Below are 23976 nucleotides of genomic sequence, written 5' to 3'. Positions count from 1 at the left end.
GCAGGTGCTCGGCTGTGCAGGGGCTCAGGTGTGCAGGTGTTCGGGTGTGCAGGTGCTCGGCTGTGCAGGCGCTCGGCTGTGCAGGCGCTCGGCTGTGCAGGTGCTCGGCTGTGCAGGGGCTCAGGTGTGCAGGCGTTCGGCTGTGCAGGCGCTCGGCTGTGCAGGCGCTCGGGTGTGCAGGTGCTTGGCTGTGCAGGTGCTCGGGTGTGCAGGTGCTTGGCTGTGCGGGTGTGCAGGTGTTCAGGTGTGCAGGTGCTCGGGTGTGCAGGTGTTCGGGTGTGCAGGTGCTCGGGTGGGCAGGTGTTCGGGTGGGCAGGTGTTCGGGTGTGCAGGTGCTCGGGTGTGCAGGTGTTCGGGTGTGCAGGTGCTCACTTGTGCCGGTTCTCAGGTGTGTAGGTGCTCGGCTGTGCAGGTGCTCAGCTGTTAAGGTGCTTGGGTGTACAGGTGTTCAGGTGTGCAGGTGCTCAGTTGTGCAGGTGCTCGGGTGTGCAGGTGTTCGGGTGTGCAGGTGCTCGGGTGGGCAGGTGTTCGGGTGGGCAGGTGTTCGGGTGTGCAGGTGCTCGGGTGTGCAGGTGTTCGGGTGTGCAGGTGCTCACTTGTGCCGGTTCTCAGGTGTGTAGGTGCTCGGCTGTGCAGGTGCTCAGCTGTTAAGGTGCTTGGGTGTACAGGTGTTCAGGTGTGCAGGTGCTCAGTTGTGCAGGTGCTCGGGTGTGCAGGTGTTCGGGTGTGCAGGTGCTCGGGTGTGCAAGTGCTCGGGTGTGCAGGTGTTTGGGTGTGCAGGTGCTCGACTGTACAGGTGCTCAGCTCAGCTGTGCAGGTGTTCGGGTGTGCAGGTGCTTGGCTGTGCAGGTGCTCGGCTGTGCAGGGGCTTGGCTATGCAGGTGCTTGACTGTGCAGGGGCTCGGCTGTGCAGGTGCTCGGGTGGGCAGGTGTTCGGGTGTGCAGGTGTTCGGGTGTGCAGGTGCTCACTTGTGCAGGTGCTCGGGTGTGCAGGTGCTCAGCTGTGCACGTGGCCATGGGGGCCGTGTTCTCTTACCCTTCACCAAACAGGAAGTGCTAGAAATGGTCATTTCTGGAATTCAACAATACAGTTTTGTAAACTGCCTATTCCAATGAACTTCATTAAGATTAAACAAGGACCCTGGGTCATTATTTACTTCCTGAAAGTCTTAGATTTCTCAAAGATTTGTGACACAAACCAACCTTAACTTGATTACGTCTGAAAATCCTGTATCCAAATGAGGTCACAGGTGCCAGGGGTGAGCACTTTCTGTATTTCACCTGTCAACAAAGACCAAGCCAATGAGAAAGAAAATAGTGAAACTTCTCCCCAATTAGAAATTGAACCTTACTTGACTGGGATTTTTACTGATATTCTGTATTCGTACCAAAATCCAAACGGATTTTTGCGATATATTGTGAAGTTAACTGGTCAGGCGCTGCTGTTGAAGGCTGGAAACAGATGGAGAAATGCCGTAGTTTCCCTCCTAGATTGGGTTGCTATGTACCGATTCGAAGGAACACAAGATAATGTAATCAGATCCGTGAACAGCTTGTAATATTGGTGCCCAATAGGGCTGCCTATTTGTTTGATTTAGTAAATTCCCCTCTCTGCTTTTATACACAGTGACCTAAAAAGAAATATTATTCCCCAGAGTGCCTTTGGGATTGTTTGTTTAAATTAAGTTTCATTTGGATTTAATCTTAACCAAATCTTCAGAGAGCCGGGAAGGCGCCCCGTAATGAAGGGCGGACGCGAGAGCCAATGAGCGCGGCTTCTAGGCCGCGCGGATCCCCCCAGTCGACGGGGCTCCGTAATGTCACACTAGGGCGGCAAGGAGCCGAGTGCCGGATGATTAGTTTATGGTCTAGATCATTGTATTTTTATTACACTCATAAAATCTGTGTTTTTCCTCATTTTCGTAATGGCTTCCATGAGCTTCTCCACCTTCTGAAGGCACATTAAATTGTTATGTGATGGAAGTACCGATTTGGAGGAGCAGGTTTGAAAGCCTGAAAAGCTTAGCGTAAGAAACACGCTTTGAATTCTCATCTTGTTGTTGGATGGGCACTAAGGAGAAAGGAAGTGCGCGAATTTGAGCATAATTCATATTTATTTGTGGGCTTTTCGTAAATACTTCAGTTGGTTCCGTTAGCTTCCAATGTAAATGATACACAGTGAGGTGCCCTATTTCAGCCCCATGAGAACATAAATCAATATTAAAAGAGGAAAATATCATGTATATGTCTGGTTTTTTAAATATAAATGTGGAATTCAGTAACATGCACTACGATGACAGCATTTTATATTTGAGATATGAGGGTTTTTTAAATAACAAGATCTTAATTGGATTTTTGTATCTGTTTTTAAAAGAAATAGAAACTGTCTTGGATACCAAATTTACATCTAAATGCAGTTGCTTACAAACATTTCTGCCAAGTTAATGTAACCCATTGCAGAAAAAGCAGACCCTCTTCACTCTATAATTTAATATGCTAATAAAAATCTACACATGCCACATCAGTGTGCCCCACAGGATTAATGGTTTTGGGTAATTAGGCTGTAAATGTTAAGATGGAGGCTTAGAGCCACAAGTAGCCAGTTGTGTTTGCAAAGAAGCGAGGTCAGAGGGCTTTGTGTCTTTGTCATTTCTGTGTGTTTAAATGTGCTTTTGTTTATTGTGTTTCAATGTGGCTAATAAGAATTAGTAAATCAATTTGGTATTTGCTTTAATCTGAATAGTGTTGCCATATTTCGGTATAAGCAAATGAAATTGCAGCAGTACAGTGCTGCTTTCCGTGATGTACTTTGAAAAGAAGCCTTTGGGAGACTGCTTCTGATAGGACAGCAGCTTCACAAAGCAAAACGTTTCTCTAGGTGAGCAAAATGATGCCAGCCACCAGCAAGCGAGGGTGTCGGCCGAGTTCCACTTGCACCACCTGGAGAAGCGCTGGCTGTTATGTGTGGCATTATAGAAAGTTTCCCTTACAGATCAAAAGTTGGAAAGCCACACAGCTGAACCTAGAACTGAGGAAGCTCTAAATGGCATGGGATAAATTTGCGGGGATTTCTAATATTTCATGGAACATGCAAAGTATGGGCCAGTGCATTCAGAGACACTCAGGCAGCTGCGGAGTAAACATGTCTGAGAAAATGAAATAAATGTCCTATGAATGGAATGAATTTGGACTGTGCTTCCGAGTGCAGTAATTATACATGTCACGCGGTGATGAGACAGTCACGCGGTGGCCACGGGCCTTCTTTGTCCACAGATGGTGTGGGAGAGCGGCTGCGTGGTGATCGTCATGCTGACGCCCCTCACGGAGAATGGTGTCCGGCAGTGCTACCACTACTGGCCAGATGAAGGCTCCAACCTCTACCACATCTATGAGGTACTCGGACCAGAACCACCCAGGCCAGGACCTGCCAGCTGGACAAGGAGCACTTGGGCCCCGCTCCTCCTCTGAATGGGATTCGTTACCGCCCCAGCAGCCTGGCCCCGTGCAGGGAGGCTTAGCGCCCCCCATGTTCAGGGGATGGAGGCTGAGCCACCCCCAAGGGCCATACTGCCCATGTGGATGCTTCACACGGCTGTGTGGTCATGAACGCTGGGAATGTGGTGTGGTTTTTATTTTTTAGATTTTCTAAATCCAAATGCTGACAGAGTAGAAAAAACATTTGCCTCACAGCATGGTCCTGGTCCCATATAACAGGCCTTTAAGTGGGGTCCGTCTTTAAAAAGAACCTGGCTCCCCTCCTTGATGCCAGTGCCTGAGCTGTGTGGCCTCCCCGTGGCTCTGCTTGGAGTTTTGTGGCTGAATCATGTGACCTTTTTATTTGAGGATAACCTGCTGACCAGTTTATTTATCTCGCTGGATTTTCTGCCCATGTCAAGAATGAACTAAATAAACATAGGCAATTAAGCCAGCACTAGAATGCATGCTTTGATTCTGTTTGGCATTAAACGGAGTGAGAATGCTGAAGCTCCACAGGGGGAAGTGAGTTAGAGGCTTAAGTGTGAACCCTAAACCACACAGCTGTGGCTTTGGGGTTCCTGCAGAAACGCTTAGGCTGGGAAGTGCCTGCGCTCGGGTTCACATCAGCGCGCCTCGTGAGCCTTTTGCTTTTCCTGCTCTAGATCCAGGTGTGCACATCACGATGGAGTCTCACTTAGAGTGGAACCATTTAGCAGAACACATAGTTGTGTCGCTGGTTTTGTTTAAAGTGTAATTTTTCTCTGGTTCCTTTTTTTGAGGGTTTAGATAACATAGACATGCAAAAGACAAAAAGTAGGATAGTTTTGGATTGTAACTTTTAAAAAAATTATGTGATGCTCAAGCCCCTAAATAACATTAAGCATACACACTCACACGGAGCTATCTTTAGCGTAAGTGTTAACATTGGGAAGGTGGGAGGGGGCCGTGAAGCCGAGGGAACCCCCCTGCGCTGTGAAATGGGGCCTCTTTGCAGCACCCCCTTCTCTCATCAGACATGGCCCTGGGCTCCTCAGTGCCTGCAGTTTGGTTCACGATGTCCACACCTGTCTCTGTCCCCCTCCCTCCTGCCCTCCCTACCTACCAGGTGAACCTGGTCTCCGAGCACATCTGGTGCGAGGACTTTCTGGTGAGGAGCTTCTATCTGAAGAACCTGCAGACCAACGAGACACGCACCGTGACCCAGTTCCACTTCCTGAGTTGGTATGACCGAGGAGTCCCCTCCTCCTCAAGATCCCTCCTGGACTTCCGCAGGTATAACGCACAGCCCGCCAGCCGGGCAGTGTGCGCTGAGTGCGTGGCGGAGGGGGGTGATGCCAGGTTTCTGTGCTTCTAAGATGCCCCTCGCGCCAAGGGCAGCGTCTGTGTCAGCACCGCAGGGGGAAGGGAAGGGAAGCGAGAGGTGGGAAGCCTCCATTAACGGCACGTGTTAATTGTGAGCGATTTTCTAGTTTCAGACGTATTAAAATGTGAGGGAGAATAGGCATCTTAGAATTGTGGAAATAGGGCCATTATTTTTGATAAGATTCTTCCACTGACAAAGAGCCTAACGTGTATGAGCCACAGGATACTGACGAATAAAGCTCGGATTTTTGGTTGGATTCTCATCTGGCTCCGCGGTGGAAAGAGGTAACAAGTGCAGGCCCAGATACCACCCTGGGTGGTCTTGCAGGAAAGCCCGGAGACACTGAGCCTGTGGCTGTCTATATTTTTAGGGCTATTTTGAAACTGACCTTTTTTGTTCATTGCTCCAGTCCGCCGGTCACCCAGTAAGTTGTCTGGTTTTAGAGTGTATTTATTGAACTGTTGAAATGAATGCTAGACTCTGTCTTACAGGAAGAAATTGACAATGAAAAAAAAAAAGCAGCATTTAAGACCACAGCTTTGATTGTGATCAACAGGCGGTCCACACTGGCTAGGTGGTGGTGCTTAGTGAATAAGCCACCACAAGGAAAATGAAATTGTCAACAGCATCAATGACCAAACTCTAAATTGTTTAGAATATATCTTACATTTAACTGATCAGAAGTCTGCCTGTTGAGGAAAAGAGATAAATATCCAAACAAGGAGAATAAGAACAAAATGCATTTTAATCCAGTGCTGTGCCCCTCTATCATAAAGTGACTTGATTGTTAACAGTCACTCATCCTTGGGTCTACAGTTATGTCACTGGAGGGAGGTTAACAAGACAAGGACTGTCGTAAAGAAGGGATTTTGGAATTCTCTGTGGAATTCTTGAATTTCTGTATTACAGGTTCTGACGCTTATTATGATACAATTTCTTTTGCCTTTTAGTCTACATTGAAAAGCAAAATACAGTTTTTTGTAATTTGAATCAATAGCAATCAGTCAAGAGCCTCTCCAAGGAGACACACGAATCTGGCGTCGCAGCCACAGCACACACTCAGTGGCCCCTGCCTGCCGTCACCTTCCCTGGGGACGCAGAGTGTGGATCCAGAGTCCTGAGTACATCCTAAAACAACTACTGCACACAATTCCTTCCTTGCCCACCCTAATTTCCTGGCCATTATGTGCATTTTCTCAACACAGATTTATTTCTAAAGACATACTATGTAGAAATCTTACATAATTTCCTGAAATAGAGTCTTCAAAAAGCGGTCATTCCTGGCAAAATGGATGTAGCTACAAAGACAGCAATTCATCTTAACACCCCGTCTTTGTGTTCATCCGGTGTGTTTGCACATATATGCATATGGGCACGTTGCTACGTCCATATCCATATATGGACTGGAACATAGACATCACCAACCCTCTGTGTTTACGATTCATCACCAAGAAAAATTGAATTCCCAGATTTCCCTTGTTCCACGGTCTGAGGAGATACAGCCTAAGAAGGTTAAATTCAAAAGCTAATGAACCCCCAGACACGGTTTTGAAAGCCACGTAGGAGTAGAAAGCTTTTCTTGCCTGCCTTACCTGGCGCTGCCCAGCATTTCAGCCAAGGCCGCCTTTCATGTGTTACCTGGACGGCGGGTTTGAGTGAAAGCTTCACACTTAGACACGCATTGCCGGTGGTGGATTTTCTCTATAAAATAGCCACCCGATTTCTGCAGCCGGAAAGGTGAGACCACTTCTGAAGACACCGGCCATCTTCATGCTGCAGGGTTTCTTATCTTTGAACAATAGACGAGGCGTTCTCACTCTGGCCTGGCGCCTTCGCCAGGCACCGGGATGTGTAATTAAATATTTCTGGAGCCCAGAGGGAGCACATTTACACTTTAAAGAGAAACTGCTAAGAGATAATTAGCATCACATGTGAGGGCTTTGCTTTAAAAACTTCTCTCTCTCTCTCTCTTTCTCTCTCTCTCTCTCTCTCTCGTATTACTCTCTCCCTTCTTGCTGTGCGCAATGGCGCTCACTAACGCTGCTCACGGTAAAACGGACAAACCCTTACCTTGCCAGCTAATTAGCGGTGGCCAGTGTCATTTTTGTGATGTTGCAGCTAGTAATATGAGCCCAGTTGCATAGTCACAAAAGTGATCATTGGAAACTGTGACTGTCCTGCAGGGGGCGATGTGGGAAGCCCCTTTCTGAGACTCTAACGACCTCTGACCTTGCTTGCTGGTGCTTTGCATGACGGTGCACTCTCGCCCGGTGACCCGGGGGTTGGTTTGTATCACTAATCGTTCTTTCTCAGTGAATTCCTGTTGCGGAAGTTTCTATAATATCAACTTTTCTTACTGTGGGAGACCTTTTGCTCACTGATGCTTTGTTCTGATGGAGTCAAATGAGGCAGCTGTGTCACCTTCCTGAATAATCCATGGTCTACAGCTTGGGTCAACTGGATGAACTCTTGTGTTCAATATGTCGTGGTTTTGCCTCTCTATTTGTGATGCTTTGCGTGTAACAATACAACTGCAGATCTTTGTAAATAAAGTCCTCAGCTGTGCCACACCCTGTATCTACACTGCACATGTCCTTGACTGCCTGCGGGTTTTTGTAAAAAGGTTAAGCACAAGGTGGGGGCTGGTACGGATATGAAAATTACAGCGAAACCTTCCCAAGGCCACCAGGCACAATATGTCAGAGAAAATGGTATCTTACGTACACCGTGAGATAGACACAGGAGTTTCAGGAGTGGGGAAGCAAGTCGAGGCCATCATAGCCACAAATTCACTCACTAGGAGCATTTCCCAGCCAGGGGGGTTATTACTGCATTTTGCCAAAGCAGGAGCTGGCCATAAGCCACCGCTGTCTACTGACTTCTTACACTGGCCTTTCCTCAAACCAGCACACTTTCTTCAAGCGCACCTGGTTTGGGGGTTGGGGGTTGGTTTGTTTTACTGTTCCTTTTTTTGTGTACTTGGTCTCATGAGGAAAAAATGAGCAACCCCTGGTGACTGACAGGTGTGGACTTCCGGAAGCTGAGTTTAGTCTCTACGTAGAGTGGACCACAAGGCATGAAACACAGCAGGAAGCTGGAGGAACAGAACTGAGGTCGTTCTCATTTGCAAGATTCAGAGGCTGAGCCATGGCCAGTAAACTCCTCTGCCAAAGGCAAAAGGCCTTTCAAAGCAAAGCCACTCACCATTTGGTCTGACAGTTGAGCCTGCTTGATTCTACATGTGCACACGTGTGCACATGCGTGCTCATGTCACGCACATGCGTGCAGTCTCACGCGCACACACATGGTCTTTACCGAGCTGGAGGGCTTCCCACCCCCATGCTGGGGTGCACCCCTGGGGCCTGGTATCCATTCCGTCATCAGGAGCCCTCGATGCTTTACAGCCTGAGTCAGGAATGGGACATTTTAGAAGTAGACATGGTGGGTCTGTTTTCCAACCTGTTTATTCTCCAGGGACCAAGAATGTTCAAGGCCTTCTGGCATACAAGTGCTGTTACCTTTAAGGAGTTCACTGTTGTGTTCTCCGCCTCTCCCCAAAGCCTTCACACCACCGTGTGCCCCAGAAGCAACAGACACCTCTAACAGAAACGGCGATGCGGCCCTGGAGGCCGTTGCTGGTTGTGCTGTGTCTGAGCCCGCCCCATTTTCAGGCATCAGCCTCGTGTTTCACAGACCAGAGGGCAGCACAGATCAAGTGCCTCCTGGCTAGGCTGTGGCCGCGGCCCATCTGCAGGTGGGCATCCCAAGTCCAGGCCCCGCAGTTGCTCCTTTAACTCCTGTTATGCCCTCCAGACTGGGCATTCACACTCCCGTCAGAAGGGCCTTGTTTTGATAACTCCTGGGGGAATAGGAAGAGAGGAGGAGAAAGCTCTGTGGTTTGGGTTCCGCCGTATTCAAGCATCCCTCCACTCATTGCTCACTGGACACTCACCTCCCCTCTCCCTCCACGGCCACCCTGCCCCTTCTGGCTTCAAAGGTTTGTAGAAAAGCAACCAGTTGATGGAATGTTTACTTTCCACTGACTATTTGGTGCTGAATAGGCAAGCCTTTGCAAAGAAACGTGACATTTTCCCATTTACAGTCCATACTTCCATTTTTTTACATTTGTTTCTTGTAGGAGTTCACGCAGCACATTTTAGAACACATCCCTTTCACACATGCTTTATTCCAATAACCTGAGATTCTGTCTTTAATTTTACTTATTCAGAAATAGTTCACTGACAACTTTAACGGACTACATAAACAGGTTTAGTTGTTTCACTTAATGTAAAAAAAAACCTGGAGTTTACAGAGTGAATCTTAAATCAGCCCTCTGTTTTGATTTAGGGGTTGGTTATGAAATCTTAAATGTATGCTCATTTCTAATTTTCACGACTTCTGATCTAAACTCTGCACAATGAAGTTGTTTGTATACTCGAAGTTGTAAACATGGAAAGGACTTGTCTTGGACTTCATGGAGGTTTCTCCGTAATTTAGATATCCCTACCAAAAGCTGACAGGTCACCGATGCCCTTGAAGATGCTGTTTTTAGATAGCACAGAAATAACAGTTTCCAATATGATGTCTGGACCGTAAGAAATGTTGAGCATAAATTGCAAAATTCAAAAATTTTAGTGAAGAATCAAGATGTAGTGTAACGAAAGGTCAAGACAACATAAGCAGAAACAGAAAGAGGAGAGCCTGCAGGGGTGGGGCGGGCGGGACGGGCCAGGAGTCCACTGGTTCAAAGCCTGGCACCCCTCCTTGAAAGGAGAAAGCAGTGTAAAGGGGTAACATTGGTTTTAAAGCTCCGATTAATAACGTCATGTTGAGAAGAAGAATAAATGTTTGATATTATGTGTATAATTTTCAGTTTCTCTGTCAAAACAAGCGATTGCAAAATGATTTCAAACACACAGACCTTGGGCTTTGTTTTAATAGTTGTTTTGGATTAACGCAAAGTCTTAGTACACAACTAAAATTTTTATCTCTCTTTTTATTTCAGAAAAGTAAACAAGTGCTACAGGGGCCGTTCTTGTCCAATCATTGTTCATTGCAGGCAAGTACAACTTTTAATGAATTAAGAAGTTTTGGCTACCTCAAAAAACAATCTATGCAAGAAGCTTAACTTTCTAATTGCTTAATAACTATAACTAACTGGCACTTCTAAAGGAAACCAAACATATAAACTTACTTTTCTGTGCCATTTGGGTAAATACAATTGGGCGTTGCTTGTATTATGTCTATATAATGGCTTGCTTTTTTTTGCTAAAATGCACAAGGCTTCCTTTTTTTTTTTTTTTTTTTTAAACTCTATCGCCCAGGCTGCAGTGCAATGGCATGATCTCGGGCTCACTGCAACCTCCACCTCCTGGGATCAAGCGATTCTCCTGCCTCAGCCTCCCGAGTAGCTGGGATTACAGGCACCCGCCACCACGCCTGGCTAATCTTTTTGTATTTTTAGTAGAGAGGAGGTTTCACCATTTGATCAGGCTGGTCTTGAACTCCTGACCTCGAATGATCCACCCACCTTGGCCTCCCAAAGTGCTGGGATTACAGGCATGAGCCACTGTGCCTGGCCTCACATAGCACATTTTCTAGCAGCTCACGGTGCAGTGTCTTGCCTTCTACTCACCCATGAGCATATCCTGCCACCTTACTTGTTCTTAAACCCTATGGTGCCGTGACACAGAAACATCGAGGCAATGTTTTCAGCCTGTTGCATTGTCTCAGCCACCAGGATGTTCAGCAGAGGCTCAGAACCCTCTGCAGATGGTGAGAAATGCTGGGGACCAGTTACGAACAGGGACGAAATCTGTCATTACAGGAGGTACAGCCACCTCCAGTTTATCATGTGGGTTCAGGCCTCTTGGTAAAAATTCAGTGACTCGTATCCTTAAGTATGTTAAAACCACACCATTAAGAATAGATTTTTATGCAACGAAAACTCAACCTAATAGTACTGTCTCTGCTGGACTTGATACCCAACTACTTTTGGTGAAGAACTCATATTCCATTTTTCTAGAAGTGTCTTATAGAATGTTCCTCCTGCCTGGAATAAAAAGGAAATCTGTCTCCAAAGAACAAACACCAAATCTGTCAAATCCAATCAAGAGGCATGTGTGTTTTGTGTGCGCATTCCTGTCTATGAGAGAGGAGGATGAAAATAGATTATGGTCTGTTGTCCTCAAAGAGTAGAGTAGAACATCTTTTACCCACAAATGTATCAAGACAAGCTACACTTAGTTGGAAGATTTTTGTAGTAGATCTTAAAATATTCATGTGAATATATGCTGTGCATAGAAGACAAGTGAGAAACGCACTCAGCAACCACAATGCTCGCCGCGGCCCTTTGAAATGAGCAGTGAGGGTTACATGCGGCCCAGGCCGACCGCTTCTGCTCCTTGGTGATGCAGTGAGGGTGTGAGGATATGAACGAGACGTTTTTGAAACATTTACCGTCCCAACTACAGCATTTTTCAACCATTTGTTTGAGGAAACAGGTTAAAGCCAAAATGTACTGATTCTTTACGATCAAAAACTCACCTCTAGGGTTCCACCGTTTCTTGGGATTATAGACAGCATAGAAAGCAGAACGGAAAGCGTGCTATCTGCTGGGTAGTCACGTCTTTCTTGAAGTCTTGAGAGGGAAACATTTATTCTTTTTCCGGAAAGTCACAATTGATTTTGCTAGGATTGTAAACGTAAAAGGTCCTCCATTTAAAAGCCAGTCGTGGGTGTGAGCCCAAGCCCTATGTACTTTTAAGTAGGCCTCTCAAACTCGTGCAACCCGGTGACAGTGTCTGCACGGGGGGAGGAAATGGCTTCACACATTCCTCCTGAGGAAAGGATGGTGCTGAGGCTACTCTTCTTCCAGAAAAAAAAGGGATTTTTTTTTTCCTTTGCTACTGTTGAGGTATTATTCAAAACATTTTTACAATTCTAGCCCAGATGGTAAATATTCCAATTATAGCTGGTGGGATGAGAAAGAGATGAAATGAGAGTGCTTTTTAAAGAATATGATTGAGTAACGACTGTTATGTCAATTTCTCCTTCTGAAAGGGAGGACCTGCGTTTAGAAAGGGCGGCAGGCAGCCTAGGGGGATGTGCCCAAAGTGTCCCTGCCTGCGTGAGCCAGTGGAGTCCAGCCGCCCAGCACCTCTCCGCTCAGGAGGTTGCCCGGCAACCCTAGAGAAAGCACCTTGCAGATATCTTCTATACAAATGCCATCAACTCTGACACAGTCCAACACTTAGTTCATTTTGTTCTGGCAAAATGTTCCACGTCTTTGGCCAAAGAGGTGGGAACAAGCAAGAGGGAAACAGACCTGAGCACAGCAGCTCGTCCCACCAGCTGCTCAGAGGCTGGAAGCCCCCAGCGGCCTCCCTTCTCCCTCACTTGGATTCTCCCAGCCCGCGTCCTTCCTCCCCCGCTCTCATCCGCCATCCTTCTTTCCTCTCGCCGGCCCCACTTAAGCGTGAAGGAAATGGACTGTCACTAGCTGTGCGGTGGGTCGGGCTTCCGTGTGGACGGCAACTGTCATTTCTCTCCTTCTGTTGGCAGTGACGGTGCAGGCCGGAGCGGCACCTACGTCCTGATCGACATGGTTCTCAACAAGATGGCCAAAGGTGAGACGCAGACACTGCGGCTTTGTTGTGGCTCAGAGCTGGGATGGCGTTGCTGTGGCAACGTAGGGTGCAGCGTTCACGGGAGGCCCCGGAAAAAATTCGCTGATTGTTGTCGCTCTGCTGGGCCATAGGAAGGTGGTTTGCAGCGAGCACATTTGCTTCTGAGACTGGTCCTTCGTTACCTGCCTCTGTGTGCCGAGCACACGGTGGGTCCTTGACAGGTGTTTGCCGCACACGCTGCAGCGTTAACCTCACAGCCGCGGAGAAACCACCCTCGGGCCCTTCAGTGTCCTTGCAGTGCAGAACGTCGCTCCAGTATTCGATGTAACTTCACTGTTGTTAAAACGGTATTTGCAGTAGAGTCACACTAAAAATATCCGTTAGTAATTGCCATCAAATGTCAATCACCCCATCTCAAATGAGCCTTTCAGCCCTTTTTGTGAATGCCCTTCTTATCTAGGGAATCTCTGTGTGTGCTATGGGAGGCTTTCCTCTCGGAGAGGGCATGGGGAGTCTTAGACTGAGGCCTGTGGTGGGAGGAGGACAGATGTAGCAGAGCGGGAGCATGCGCAGACGGCATGGGGAGTCTCAGACTGAGGCCCGTGGTGGGGGAGGGGGGACAGGTTTGGCAGAGCGGGAGCATGCGCAGACGGCGTGGGGTGTCTCAGACTGAGGCCCGTGGTGGGGGGGAGGACAGGTTTGGCAGAGCGGGAGCATGCGCAGACAGCGTGGGGTGTCTCAGACGTGAGGCACGGGGTGCGAGGACGGGTCCAGCAGCAGCATGGGAGAGCGGATCTGCACACGGGTCCGGCTCTGCCAGCAATGAGGTTTATCACTTTGGACAGAGCTTTTAACCTCTCTGGGATCAAGTTTTCTCCTACAAAAGCATGGGGATTGAGCTCTGGCATTTCTCAAAAGGTGGTCTCCAGAACACCCAACCTCTAAGGTCGTCTCTTTGAATCGGGGCCAGAGAGAGGGCTCCCCAGACGGGTGAGCTTGGGAGGAGGCACGCACTGAGTCTGCTCCTTGAGCATCACAGGGCAGGTGCACACGGAGAGGCCCTGAGGAGTCCGGGGCAGAGAGATGTGTCCAGCTTCCCCTGACTCAGCGCCTCTGACACTTACTTGAGAAGAGTCTGCATCAGCCTTGCGATACCCATTAGCGTCCCATGGAAAGTGGGAGGCACTGAGATGGCAGCATCCCACAGTCTCTTTCCCAGCATGAATCAACAATTCCCTTCGTCTCAACACACACGCACGTATATGTGTTCATATGGAGACCTCCACCTTCCAGAACATCCCATTCTTCTTCACTGGCCCAGTGACAGGAGCAGGCATCGATCATAGAAACCAGTTTCTATGCACTTCCACGAATGCCAGCAACTTTAAAATAAGCATTTTCCTTACTTCAGTTTCCTCTGGTTAACAAAAAAAAAAGACATAAATGCATGAAGATAAAACAACAGCCATGACTTTATGCAGAAGGACTGGAGAGCCTGGGCGAGTTCTCCAGCGTCCTGCAGTGGAGGGGAGGGCTGCAGCCCAGCCCCACACCCCACACCCACCCGACACCACCAGCATCCTTTACTGGCTGCTGGGGAGAAATGAAATCAGTTTTTGTGCCACCAAATATCATTTTAAACACCCAAGATTCGTTTAGTGGTGGGAATGGGCAAACAAAAACAAAATGCAAACACTCTGGTAATACTTTTAATCCTTTTTTGTTTGTTTGTTTTGGACATGACACAATCCTTTTTGTCATTTAAAAGTCCATTTTTCCTTGTCCATTAATGCTGCTGTATCTTATCAAATATTTCTTTTTCTTTCCAAATTTACAGCTATTGGAATTCAGAGCTATCCGTGGAATTTGTATTTCTCCCCTTATCACGGGCCCTCCCTTCTTTCTCTCACACATAAAGATTTTCCTTCTCTTAAACCAAAATATCTTCAGAACGTTACAGATCATTTGATGTGTTTCTGACCAAGCCTGTGTTTGTGAACATGTGACGTGATGAGCTGCTGGGGGCACCTGTGTTTCCAATGGAACCTGCCCATCCAGGTACCAGAAGCACGGGCAGGCAGCTGGATGCAGGTGGCCCCAGTGCGCATCTCCACAAGGATGGGATGGAGCCTGGGTTCTGAGTGGCTCAAGTTCACTCCACAGAGAAGGAAACATGGAGAAGTGTGTCCCGGCCTCGAGACCCCGATGCGGGGGGCAGAGCTGGCATATTGTCCAGGCACCTGAGCCACTGTTCACTGGCTCCATTGTGGCATGTAATGTCAGTTCCACTTTGAGATGGGCTCAGCTTTGGACAATACACATGCAGCCATGTGGAACTGGCCAGAGAGGGCTGGCTTGGGGCCTTTGCTGAGATTGGTGACCCCCCTCCTGTTCTTGACCTGCTCCTCTTTCCCTGGGGTGTGTGCGGTGTGAAATTCCCTGACCCGGGGCCCAGGCCATGGTCTCAGGAGAGATCAAAGGGCAGGCGGCCCCTCTGCCGGCTGAGGTGGGCCTTTCCCAGGCCTCCACACTGAGAGGCGCCGGGGTTTTGTTCTGGTGCAGGCTAGGCCCTGCCCGTGTGGCCGGGCGTCTTTGTCTGGCCTGAGAAGCCGGAGGCCCCTGTTGCAGACCCAGCGTTTCTCAAATGATCAAAGGCCCAGAGCCCTGGACGTGAAACCTTTCTTCCCATTTTCTTTTCTGTAAAGGAATGTGTGGCAGAAGACCGGAGAACGCCCTTCCCAAGCTTCCTGGGCAGTGCCAGCGCTGATGTTAGGGTCCTCCAGTCCTGCATGCAGGGCCTCTGCGTGCTTTCAGCTCCACCAGCTGTGGCCGCAGACAGCAGAGTGGCACTTGTCCACACAGCCTGTCAGGGATTAAGGCCTTTGGGCCTAGTTTAAGGGCCTTTAAAAGCCAACTTGGAATAGTTGAAGTTCTTTCTCCACTGTCTAGTTTAGCAGCAAGTAGACAATGATGCAGTTTGGAATGAAAGTCAACAGGTTCATGTTCTGCAAAGGGTTGTGTGGAGGGAAAGTAGGCACCAATCTGTGAAGCGCTTGCACATGGCATTTCTGTTGCAGCAAATACGTTTCTAACTCATCGATACTAGATAAGTGCACCGGAATCTGTTTTTAGGTAGCCTATTCCTCTCTCATTGAAGGGCTTTGCTCACATGTAGCAAAAAATGTATTTTTCAAGCAAGATATTGTCCAAGGTTGTGCTTTTTACATTTACATTTTTGTCAGTGACCTCACTTACTGAGGGTATTTTTCTACTCCCCCACAATTTTTTTTTTTTTTGAGACGGAGTCTCACTCTGTCACCCAGGCTGGAGTGCAGTGGTCGGATCATGGCTCACTGCAAGCTCCGCCTCCCGGGTTTACGCCATTCTCCTGCCTCAGCCTCCCGAGTAGCTGAGACTGCAGGCGCCCGCTACCTCGCCCGGCTAGTTTTTTTGTATTTTTTAGTAGAGACGGGGTTTCACCGTGTTAGCCAGGATGGTGTCGATCTCCTGACCTTGTGATCCGCGCGTCTCGGCCTCCCAAAGTGCTGGGATTACATCCCCCAAAATTTTTTAAAGGGACAAGGAGCAACCAGCACTGGGGGGGGGCTCCCCAGAGATCAGGTCGGCTGAGCCTATGCCAGGTGGGGTCAGGCTTCACTCCCCAGGGGCCAGCACAGAAATGCAGTGGCCGAGAAGTGTGGCCGAGCTGCCACAGCATTCCCACCAGGGTCTGCGCCTGGGCTGGAAGGGGGTGCCTGTGGGGCCCCAGGTGCCATGGAGGCTGTGCCAAGCAGATGCCATATGGCCCCCCCGCGGCTGTGATTGTTGACAAGATGCAGAGTGTGTCTGGGGGGACTCATTTCTTTTGTCTGGCAGGAGCCGCAGACTGGGAATTTTGTGTTCCAGCATGAATCCCCACGGCTTGCGAGCCTGTGCTGGAGTGAGCTTTAAACTTCAGCTAGTTAGGAGTACGTTCCTAAGTAACCTCATGGCATGAATGTGAGTGGATGGTGGGGTGTCCACACAGGTGTAGATCCAGCCCCAGCTCTCAGACTCAGCGACTGGACCCGGGTACTGTTGTGTGTGTGGATACACATCTCCTCGCCTGTGGGGAGGGATCATTTCCGTTCTTTGTTTCCATGAATCTGACTATACTGCGTACCTCATCTAAGTGGAGTGATGCGACGTCTGTGCTTCTGTGACTGGTGTATGTCACTTTGCATAATGCCTTCAAGGTTGGCCTGTGTTGTGGTGTGTGTCAGCACTAACTTCCTTTTTATGACTGACTAATATTCCATGGCACGGATGGACCACACTTTGAGGATTCATTTGGGTATTAATGGACATTGCCATTGTTTCCAGCTTTGGGCTGTTGTGAGAATTCCTGCTGTGAATGTGGATCTGCAGATGTCCACTCGCATCCCTGGAGCTGTCCCTGGGGCGGAACGGCCGCATCGACCGTAATTCTCTTTACCTCTTGGCTGTTTGATTACAGCCATCCCAGTGGATGTGAGTGGATCTCACTGTGGTTTTAATGTGCATTTCCCTAACAACTAGTGACGCTGAACATCCTTTAATGGCTTATTGGCCATTCGTGTATCAACTTGAGCAAAACAGACATTTCAAGTCCCTTGCCCATTTCTGAAGTGGGCTGTTCAGTTTTTTTCTTGTTGAATTCTAAGAGTTCTTTATATATTCTGAATACTACTCCCTTATCATATACGTAATTTGCAAGCATTTTCTCCCATTACGTCAGGGTTTTTTACTCTTTTGATAGTGTCTTTGTTACACAAGTGTTCAATTTTGATGAAGTCCAGTTTATCTTTTTAAAAAGCTTTTTCTTGTGGCTCACACCTGTAATCCCAGCACTTTGGGAGGCCGAGGCAGGTGGATCACCTGAGGTCAGGAGTTCGAGACCAGCCTGGCCAACATGGCAAAACCCAGTCTCTACTAAAAATACAAAAATTAGCCAGGTGTGGTGGTGGGTGCCTATAATCCCAGCTACTAGGGAGGCTGAGGCAGGAGAATCACTTGAACCCGGCAGGTGGAGGTTGCAGTGAGCTGAGATCGTGCCATTGCTCTCCAGCCTGGGAAACAAGAGAGAAACATACCTCAAAAAATATTTTTTTTTCTCTTTTTTTTTTTCCTGTGCTTTTAGTATCATACCCAAGATATTTTGGCCAAATCCAGCGTCACAAATATCTTCTCCTATCTTTTCGTAGATCTCCTCCTATATTTTCTTAACTTTTAAGGGCAGGTTCCAGTAGTAGATGGAAGACTGCCTGTGGGAAGTGAGAGGGGCTATGGAGCAGAGAGCCCATCGCCTCAAGCGTGTGCAAGAGCACCTGGGTCCTGATCTGCTGTGCGTGGTGAAGCGGGAGCACCTGGGTCCTGATCTGCTGTGCGTGGTGACATAGGAGCACCTGGGTCCTGATCTGCTGTGTGTGGTGAAGCGGGAGCACCTGGGTCCTGATCTGCTGTGCGTGGTGACATGGGAGCACCTGGGTCCTGATCTGTTGTGCGTGGTGATGCAGGAGCACCTGGGTCCTGATCTGCTGTGCGTGGTGAAGCGGGAGCACCTGGGTCCTGATCTGTGTGTGGTGATGTGGGAGCACCTGGGTCCTGATCTGCTGTGTGTGGTGATGCGGGAGCACCTGGGTCCTGATCTGCTGTGTGTGGTGAAGCGGGAGCACCTGGGTCCTGATCTGCTGTGTGTGGTGAAGCGGGAGCACCTGGGTCCTGATCTGCTGTGTGTGGTGAAGCGGGAGCACCTGGGTCCTGATCTGTTGTGCGTGGTGATGCGGGAGCACCTGGGTCCTGATCTGCTGTGCGTGGTGACGTGGGAGCACCTGGGTCCTGATCTGTGTGTGGTGATGTGGGAGCACCTGGGTCCTGATCTGCTGTGTGTGGTGATGCGGGAGCACCTGGGTCCTGATCTGCTGTGTGTGGTGATGCGGGAGCACCTGGGTCCTGATCTGCTGTGTGTGGTGAAGCGGGAGCACCTGGGTCCTGATCTGCTGTGCGTGGTGACATGGGAGCACCTGGGTCCTGATCTGTTGTGCGTGGTGATGCAGGAGCACCTGGGTCCTGATCTGCTGTGCGTGGTGAAGCGGGAGCACCTGGGTCCTGATCTGTGTGTGGTGATGTGGGAGCACCTGGGTCCTGATCTGCTGTGTATGGTGACGTGGGAGCACCTGGGTCCTGATCTGCTGTGCGTGGTGACAGCAGAACGTCTTTGCGGAATCATGTTTTATGGCTCCCCGGACTTTGAAGGCCAGCCGCCCTCCAGAGCCGCCTTGTTTTGTATAGTAGCCACATGTGGTTCCTTAGAGTCGCTAAAATTGGATAAAGTTTACAAGTCAGCTCTTCAGTTGTACCAGCTGCGTGACATAGCCACCATGGCTACGCCAGGCGGTGAAGCTGGAAGCCACTCCCGCCGCCACAGCGGGTCCTGGTGGGCCACACGGCTCCAAGGTGGCACTACGGTGGCTCCTGACTGCACCCTCACCCTCTTCTCATCTCCCCGGGCCCAGCCCTGTCACCCCTCCTGTGCTGGTCTCCTCGCTCCATTTTCCCCTCCTGATCGGGTCTCACACAGCCGTCAGTAAGATGCTTTAGACAGAAAGACCTTGGGTGGCTGCCTTAGCCCAGAGCTGTCCCAGGGCTGGCCACTGCCAGTCCCCCTTGGTGGGTCACGCCAGATCCTTCGGCCCCAGGACTCCGGGCTTTGCAGGTTCCTTTCTGTGGCGTGGGGGGCGCAGCCTTCCCCTCCCCAGGGCACATCCCCCACTGTCTGTCCTCTCTGGAGTCCCACTGGTCCATTCCTTCTCTGGCAGATGCCAGGGTAAACCGTGAAAGTGTGGCTCCAGCTGGTGGCAGGGCAGCGTCCACTGCATGCTGGGTCCATGCTGACGCCGGTTTGGCACCTGCTGCCTGCCCGGCACGGGTTCCGAGAGTAAAACAGGGAAGCCCCATCCTCCCGCCGCATCTTCCTGCTCTGCCGAGAGACAGGTAAGGGGTCTGTGGCTGCAGGGTGGTGGGGAGCAGACAAGGACACTCCCAGATGTAGAGACAGCAGCTTCACTCACGGGCCGGGGCTCAGGAGACCCGCAGAACAGACCCACAGAACGCATTTCACCAAATGGAGGGGCCCTAGGGGCCGTCCGTTCTGACCACTTTGTTGCGAGCTGAGGAAGCAGTTCTGGGAGGTTGGGTGACTTACCTCAAGGCCTCCGGCCAGCCAGGGTCAGATGCAGAACCTGCTCAGTCTGCAAAGGCTCAAGGCCCCAGAGGGAGGATGGTGGAAGGCACACGACCCCAGGGATGGTGCTCAGAGGCACAGCGTGGTGTGTTCCAGGGCTCCAGGGACAGAGGGGCAGCTTAGCTGGGGAGTTCGTTTGGGGCTGTCATGGAAACTACTGGAGGAAGAGGAAACTGAGGGCCAATGGTGAAGGGCCTGGGCCACTGAGCTCAGCTCTCTCTGGGCACAGCCTGGAGTCTACAGGGAAGTGGGAGAACCCAGGCAGGTGCTGGGGGACCGGCCAGGCAGTGCAGGACCAGAGGGCTGAGGGGATGGCATGGCCAGGCAGTGCAGAACCAGACAGCCGGGGGACCATCTGGGCAGTGCAGGACGGAGAGAGCTGGGGGATGGAGCTGGAACTGAAGAACAGGCCGGCTCAGCCGCGGGGCCCAGCAGAGGGTTGAGCTGGACAGAGCCGCACATTTGGGCACCAAGGGAAGGATGTGCAGGTACATGGGGTTCGGCCTTCTGCAGACAAGACTTAGAGGGACGCGAGGGTTGGGCAGAAACGGGAAAGCTGGGCGGGAGACGTCTCGCTTTTATGTTTGGCTGAAATGTGAAAACACGAAGTGTCAGCGGGAAAGGGACCTCACAGGCACGTTCGGCCCGCGGTGTCTCTTGTCTCGCTCAGGCAAGTTTCAGGCTGAGACAGTGCCCAGAATTGGGTGAGGTGGGAGAAGGGAAGGGGAGAGGGAGCCTGTCTGCCCCTTTCTCTTCCAGGGAGGAACTGCCTTCCGTCGGGCAGCAGCAGGGCCTCGTCCACTGCGCGTTGTTTGTTTTCCGTGCCTTTCATTCCCCTGAGCTTTTCTGGTGCAAGAGAAACAGTGCGGGATGTAGGGCGTGAGGTGTCCCCAGGTTCCTGGGCCGGACTGCAGTGCCCTGTCCCGTGTAAGGGGCAGACGATGGACACTGGTTGGAGCAGCGGTCCAGGGGTGCAGCTGACCCAGGGGTGTGGCTGACGCCACCCCGGCGGGGCACGGGCGGGCCCTGGTGTTGATCGCCAGGTGGGAGCGTGTGGACAGTGTGAGACCCACTGGTCTTGGGAAACCCACTCTGGGTGTCCGTGTGGGTGGCACTGCCCACCATCCTTCGATGGTCTCCTTGGGGGTCTTCATCCCTGTGCATGCGGCCGTCCTCACTGAGTACCAGCTCATGGGTCTCCCACCTGCAAGGGGTCAGGCCGGCCCTGCTGAGCCAGGGTTCACACAGCCTGGCTGCAGGGGCTCCTCACCCACTCCAGGGTCTGATGTCCTCACCTGGGCAGTCCTCTGCTTCTCCTCATGGACACGCAGACACCTCGGGCCCATTGGATGCCAAAAGATGTCGTTCAGGTCCCACCTGGCCGAGGGCCGTCCCTTCTGCAAGCTCCCTCCTTGGTCCCGGGTGCTGGCACCAGCCCATCAGGCCCATCAGGCCCATCAGGCCCATCCAGGCCCATCCAGGCCCATCCAGGCCCTCCCCTCCCTCCAACGCAGGCCTTGCTGGCACACATTTAGGGGTCAGACCACACCAGCAGGAGCTGGACGAGGCCACAGCAAGGGAGCTGGCAGCAGGCAGCCGCTGAGGATGTGGGAGAGAACACAGGAGAGAGACGGGGCTGGGGGGCCACAGCCCTGTGGGGGCAGTTGTGTCGCCCTCAGGGCACGCCACAAGCACTGGTCCCTGAGTCCACGTGTTTCTGTTCAAACTCCTATTTGGAAATCCAGAAGGGGATCAAAGTCCTGCCCTCCGAGGTTCCGGTTGCAGACACAGCTCCACAGTCCAACCTGGCCCAGCGTGCGCACTCCCCTGCCTGATTCTGCTCCCTGCTGCCCAGCAGTCACTCCTCCGTCTCAGTCGCTGGATCCTCTCCTTCCTCTTCTGTGCACATCCTGCTCACGGCCTGGTTGCTCCGTTTCCTGTGGTGCAGCCCTCCCCACACAGTCTGTGGTCCCCCACTCCGTCTCCCCTCCTCTCACACCTACCCACTCCATCCTTCTTCCCTCGTTCCTCTGCTCGTCCAGCCCCCACCAGCGTGCTCTGCCACTCCCTGTCCTGGGATTCGAGGGGCCCGTGCGGAGGGCTGCAGGGGTCTCCCTATTGTCCTGGAGGCATCTCCCAGAGCATCGTCCCAGAGCATCTGCCCAGCCCTCAGGCCCAACATCCTCCGTCCAGACCCTGAGGGGCTGTCCCCAGAGGCAGTGGGTCCCGCGCGTCCTTTCCTGGCGCCTGAAATCCAGGCTCGTGCAGCCTGGCCGTTTGGCAGTGGGGCTCCCTCGTGGTGTTGAGTAGGATGCTGGGGGTCCCCCGATGGAGTCAGGGTGCGGCAGGGGGTCGCACGCTGTCCCGTGGAATCAGTAATCCTCACGCAAGATTCTTCCAGACGCACAGCAACTACGTGAGACAGAACTTGCGTGTGGGAAGGGCAGCAATCCCGTGCAGTGTCACACGGCCGCTCGGCTCCCTCCTCGGCCTCCCCTGTGCTTCCGTTTCTCCTGTTTCTGAGGTCAAATGGTGCAAAGTGTCCTTCGCCATGAGCCCACAGGCGTGGGACAAAGTCTCCGTGCTTGCACTATAAGCCACGGAACTGAGTCAATGTGTAACTGGCCTTGTCCCCAGCCCAGGCACTTTCTGAACCCAAAATAGACTCAGGGGGACCAAGGCAGCTGCTGGCCCTGCAGGAGCAAGGGGGAGGAGAGCCTGGCCTGTGCCCTTGCAGGAGGGATCCCACCAGACCCCCATAAAGGCCGGGCCCCCAGGAGCAGCAATACCAGTGGTCAGTGCGGCCTGGGAGGGGAGCTGGCTGCGTTCGTCACACATCCCCGCTGGACCAGTGTGTGAGCACCTTTCAAGTTAAAGGTGCAAGTGGTGTGTGCGTGTTCCAGGCAGCATGAGAAGGGTTGCCTTGGGCGGGCCCCCTGTTCTCTTCCACGTGTTCAATATTCACAGTTTGGTGTGATCGTTACTCAGCTGCAGACGCCTCCTGAATGCCACTTACCGCACATGCGTGTTGATTCTGATGTAGGTGTCGAGGGCCTAGCCACATTCTGGAGCTCCCCGTGTGGGTGTGTGTGCTCTGCACCGACCCGGGAATGGCTGCGTGCCCTACCCCATCACACGGACGCTCCAGGATGTACCTCAGCACTCCCCTGCCTTGGGGCTCTCATGCCGTTCCCAAACCTCTTCTGTCAGCACAGACGTTGCGTTTGCGTCTAGGTCCTGCCCCGGTGCCCTGGCACTGGTTGTGCAGGGCAGGTGGGTGGGGTGGCAGCAAACTGCAGTGGGCACTGCGTTGCACCAACGTGCATGTGTTCACACACAGACGGGACTCGGAATTGCGGAGCCATCATATTCGTCTTTCCCTTTTAACAATCCCCCCTTGAATTGTGAAGCTGTGCTGGCCTGCACAGGGGTGCGGAGGTCCGGCGTCTCCGCGTTGATGCTGCCAACACCTCAACAGTATTATGGGATGGTCCAGCAGTCAATAGAAACTTACCAGGATATTTTGCACAATTCCCTGTCCTCCTGGAGTATTAGGGGATGGTGACTTTAAAGCGACAGTACTTATTGATACACTTCTACATTTTGTTTAACTTACATTTTTTATAAGGATCTGGAGGCATCTCAGTTTCTCCAAAAGAAGGATTTAGAATTTCTTCAAAGGAAAGAAAAACATAAGAAGTAGCTAGTTTGTTAAGATTCTGATCTACTTGATTTTCAAGTGAATAAGATGCAGATTTGCCTCCTTTGATCCCAGCAAGGTGTCGCAACATAGACCATATAATTTATCTGGAAGGTCAGCAAAAAAAATCCTGCTTATAATTTTCTTTAGTTAAGATCATAGTTAAGATCATCCAGGAAAGATGTGAAGTAAAAACTCAGCCAAAGGCCCAGGACAGTGTGTGCATATGTGTGTGTGATGGGTGTGGGTGTGTGGGCGTATGCATGCCCGTGTGTACGTGTGTGCATGCACGTGGCTGTGTGCATGTGTGCAGCGTATGAGTGTGTGATATGGGGTGTGGAATGTGCAGTGTGAGCTGTGAGTGTTCTGTGTGTGTGTGTGTATGATGTGTGTGATCCTGAATGTAGGAATAATGGATGTGCATGTGTGATGTGGGGTGTATTGTGAGAGTGTGGGGTGTCGGTGTGTGTGTACATGTGTGTAGGATGTGAGTGTTCTGTGGTGCGTGCATGCCTGTGTGTATGTGTGTGTGCATATGGATGACCTA

General features: G+C 51.1%; 1 protein-coding gene across 2 annotated transcripts in view; it reads left to right on the top strand.

Annotated features, from left to right (window-relative positions):
- Positions 1–23976, top strand: part of PTPRN2 (protein tyrosine phosphatase, receptor type N2) — an 898882-nt gene that overhangs the window by 856913 nt on the left and 17993 nt on the right. For both annotated transcript variants that reach the window (XM_025379168.1, XM_025379167.1), the window contains 4 exons: positions 3274–3393; positions 4583–4749; positions 9846–9899; positions 12404–12468. In XM_025379168.1, coding sequence (XP_025234953.1) covers positions 3274–3393; positions 4583–4749; positions 9846–9899; positions 12404–12468 — 406 coding nt within the window. The remainder of the gene's footprint in view (positions 1–3273; positions 3394–4582; positions 4750–9845; positions 9900–12403; positions 12469–23976) is intronic.

The sequence above is a fragment of the Theropithecus gelada genome, chromosome 3, assembly GCF_003255815.1.
Source record: "Theropithecus gelada isolate Dixy chromosome 3, Tgel_1.0, whole genome shotgun sequence".
NCBI lineage: Eukaryota > Metazoa > Chordata > Mammalia > Primates > Cercopithecidae > Theropithecus > Theropithecus gelada.
The sequence above is the reverse complement of the archived record's forward strand: the minus strand, read 5'-3'. Positions and strand labels throughout refer to the sequence as shown.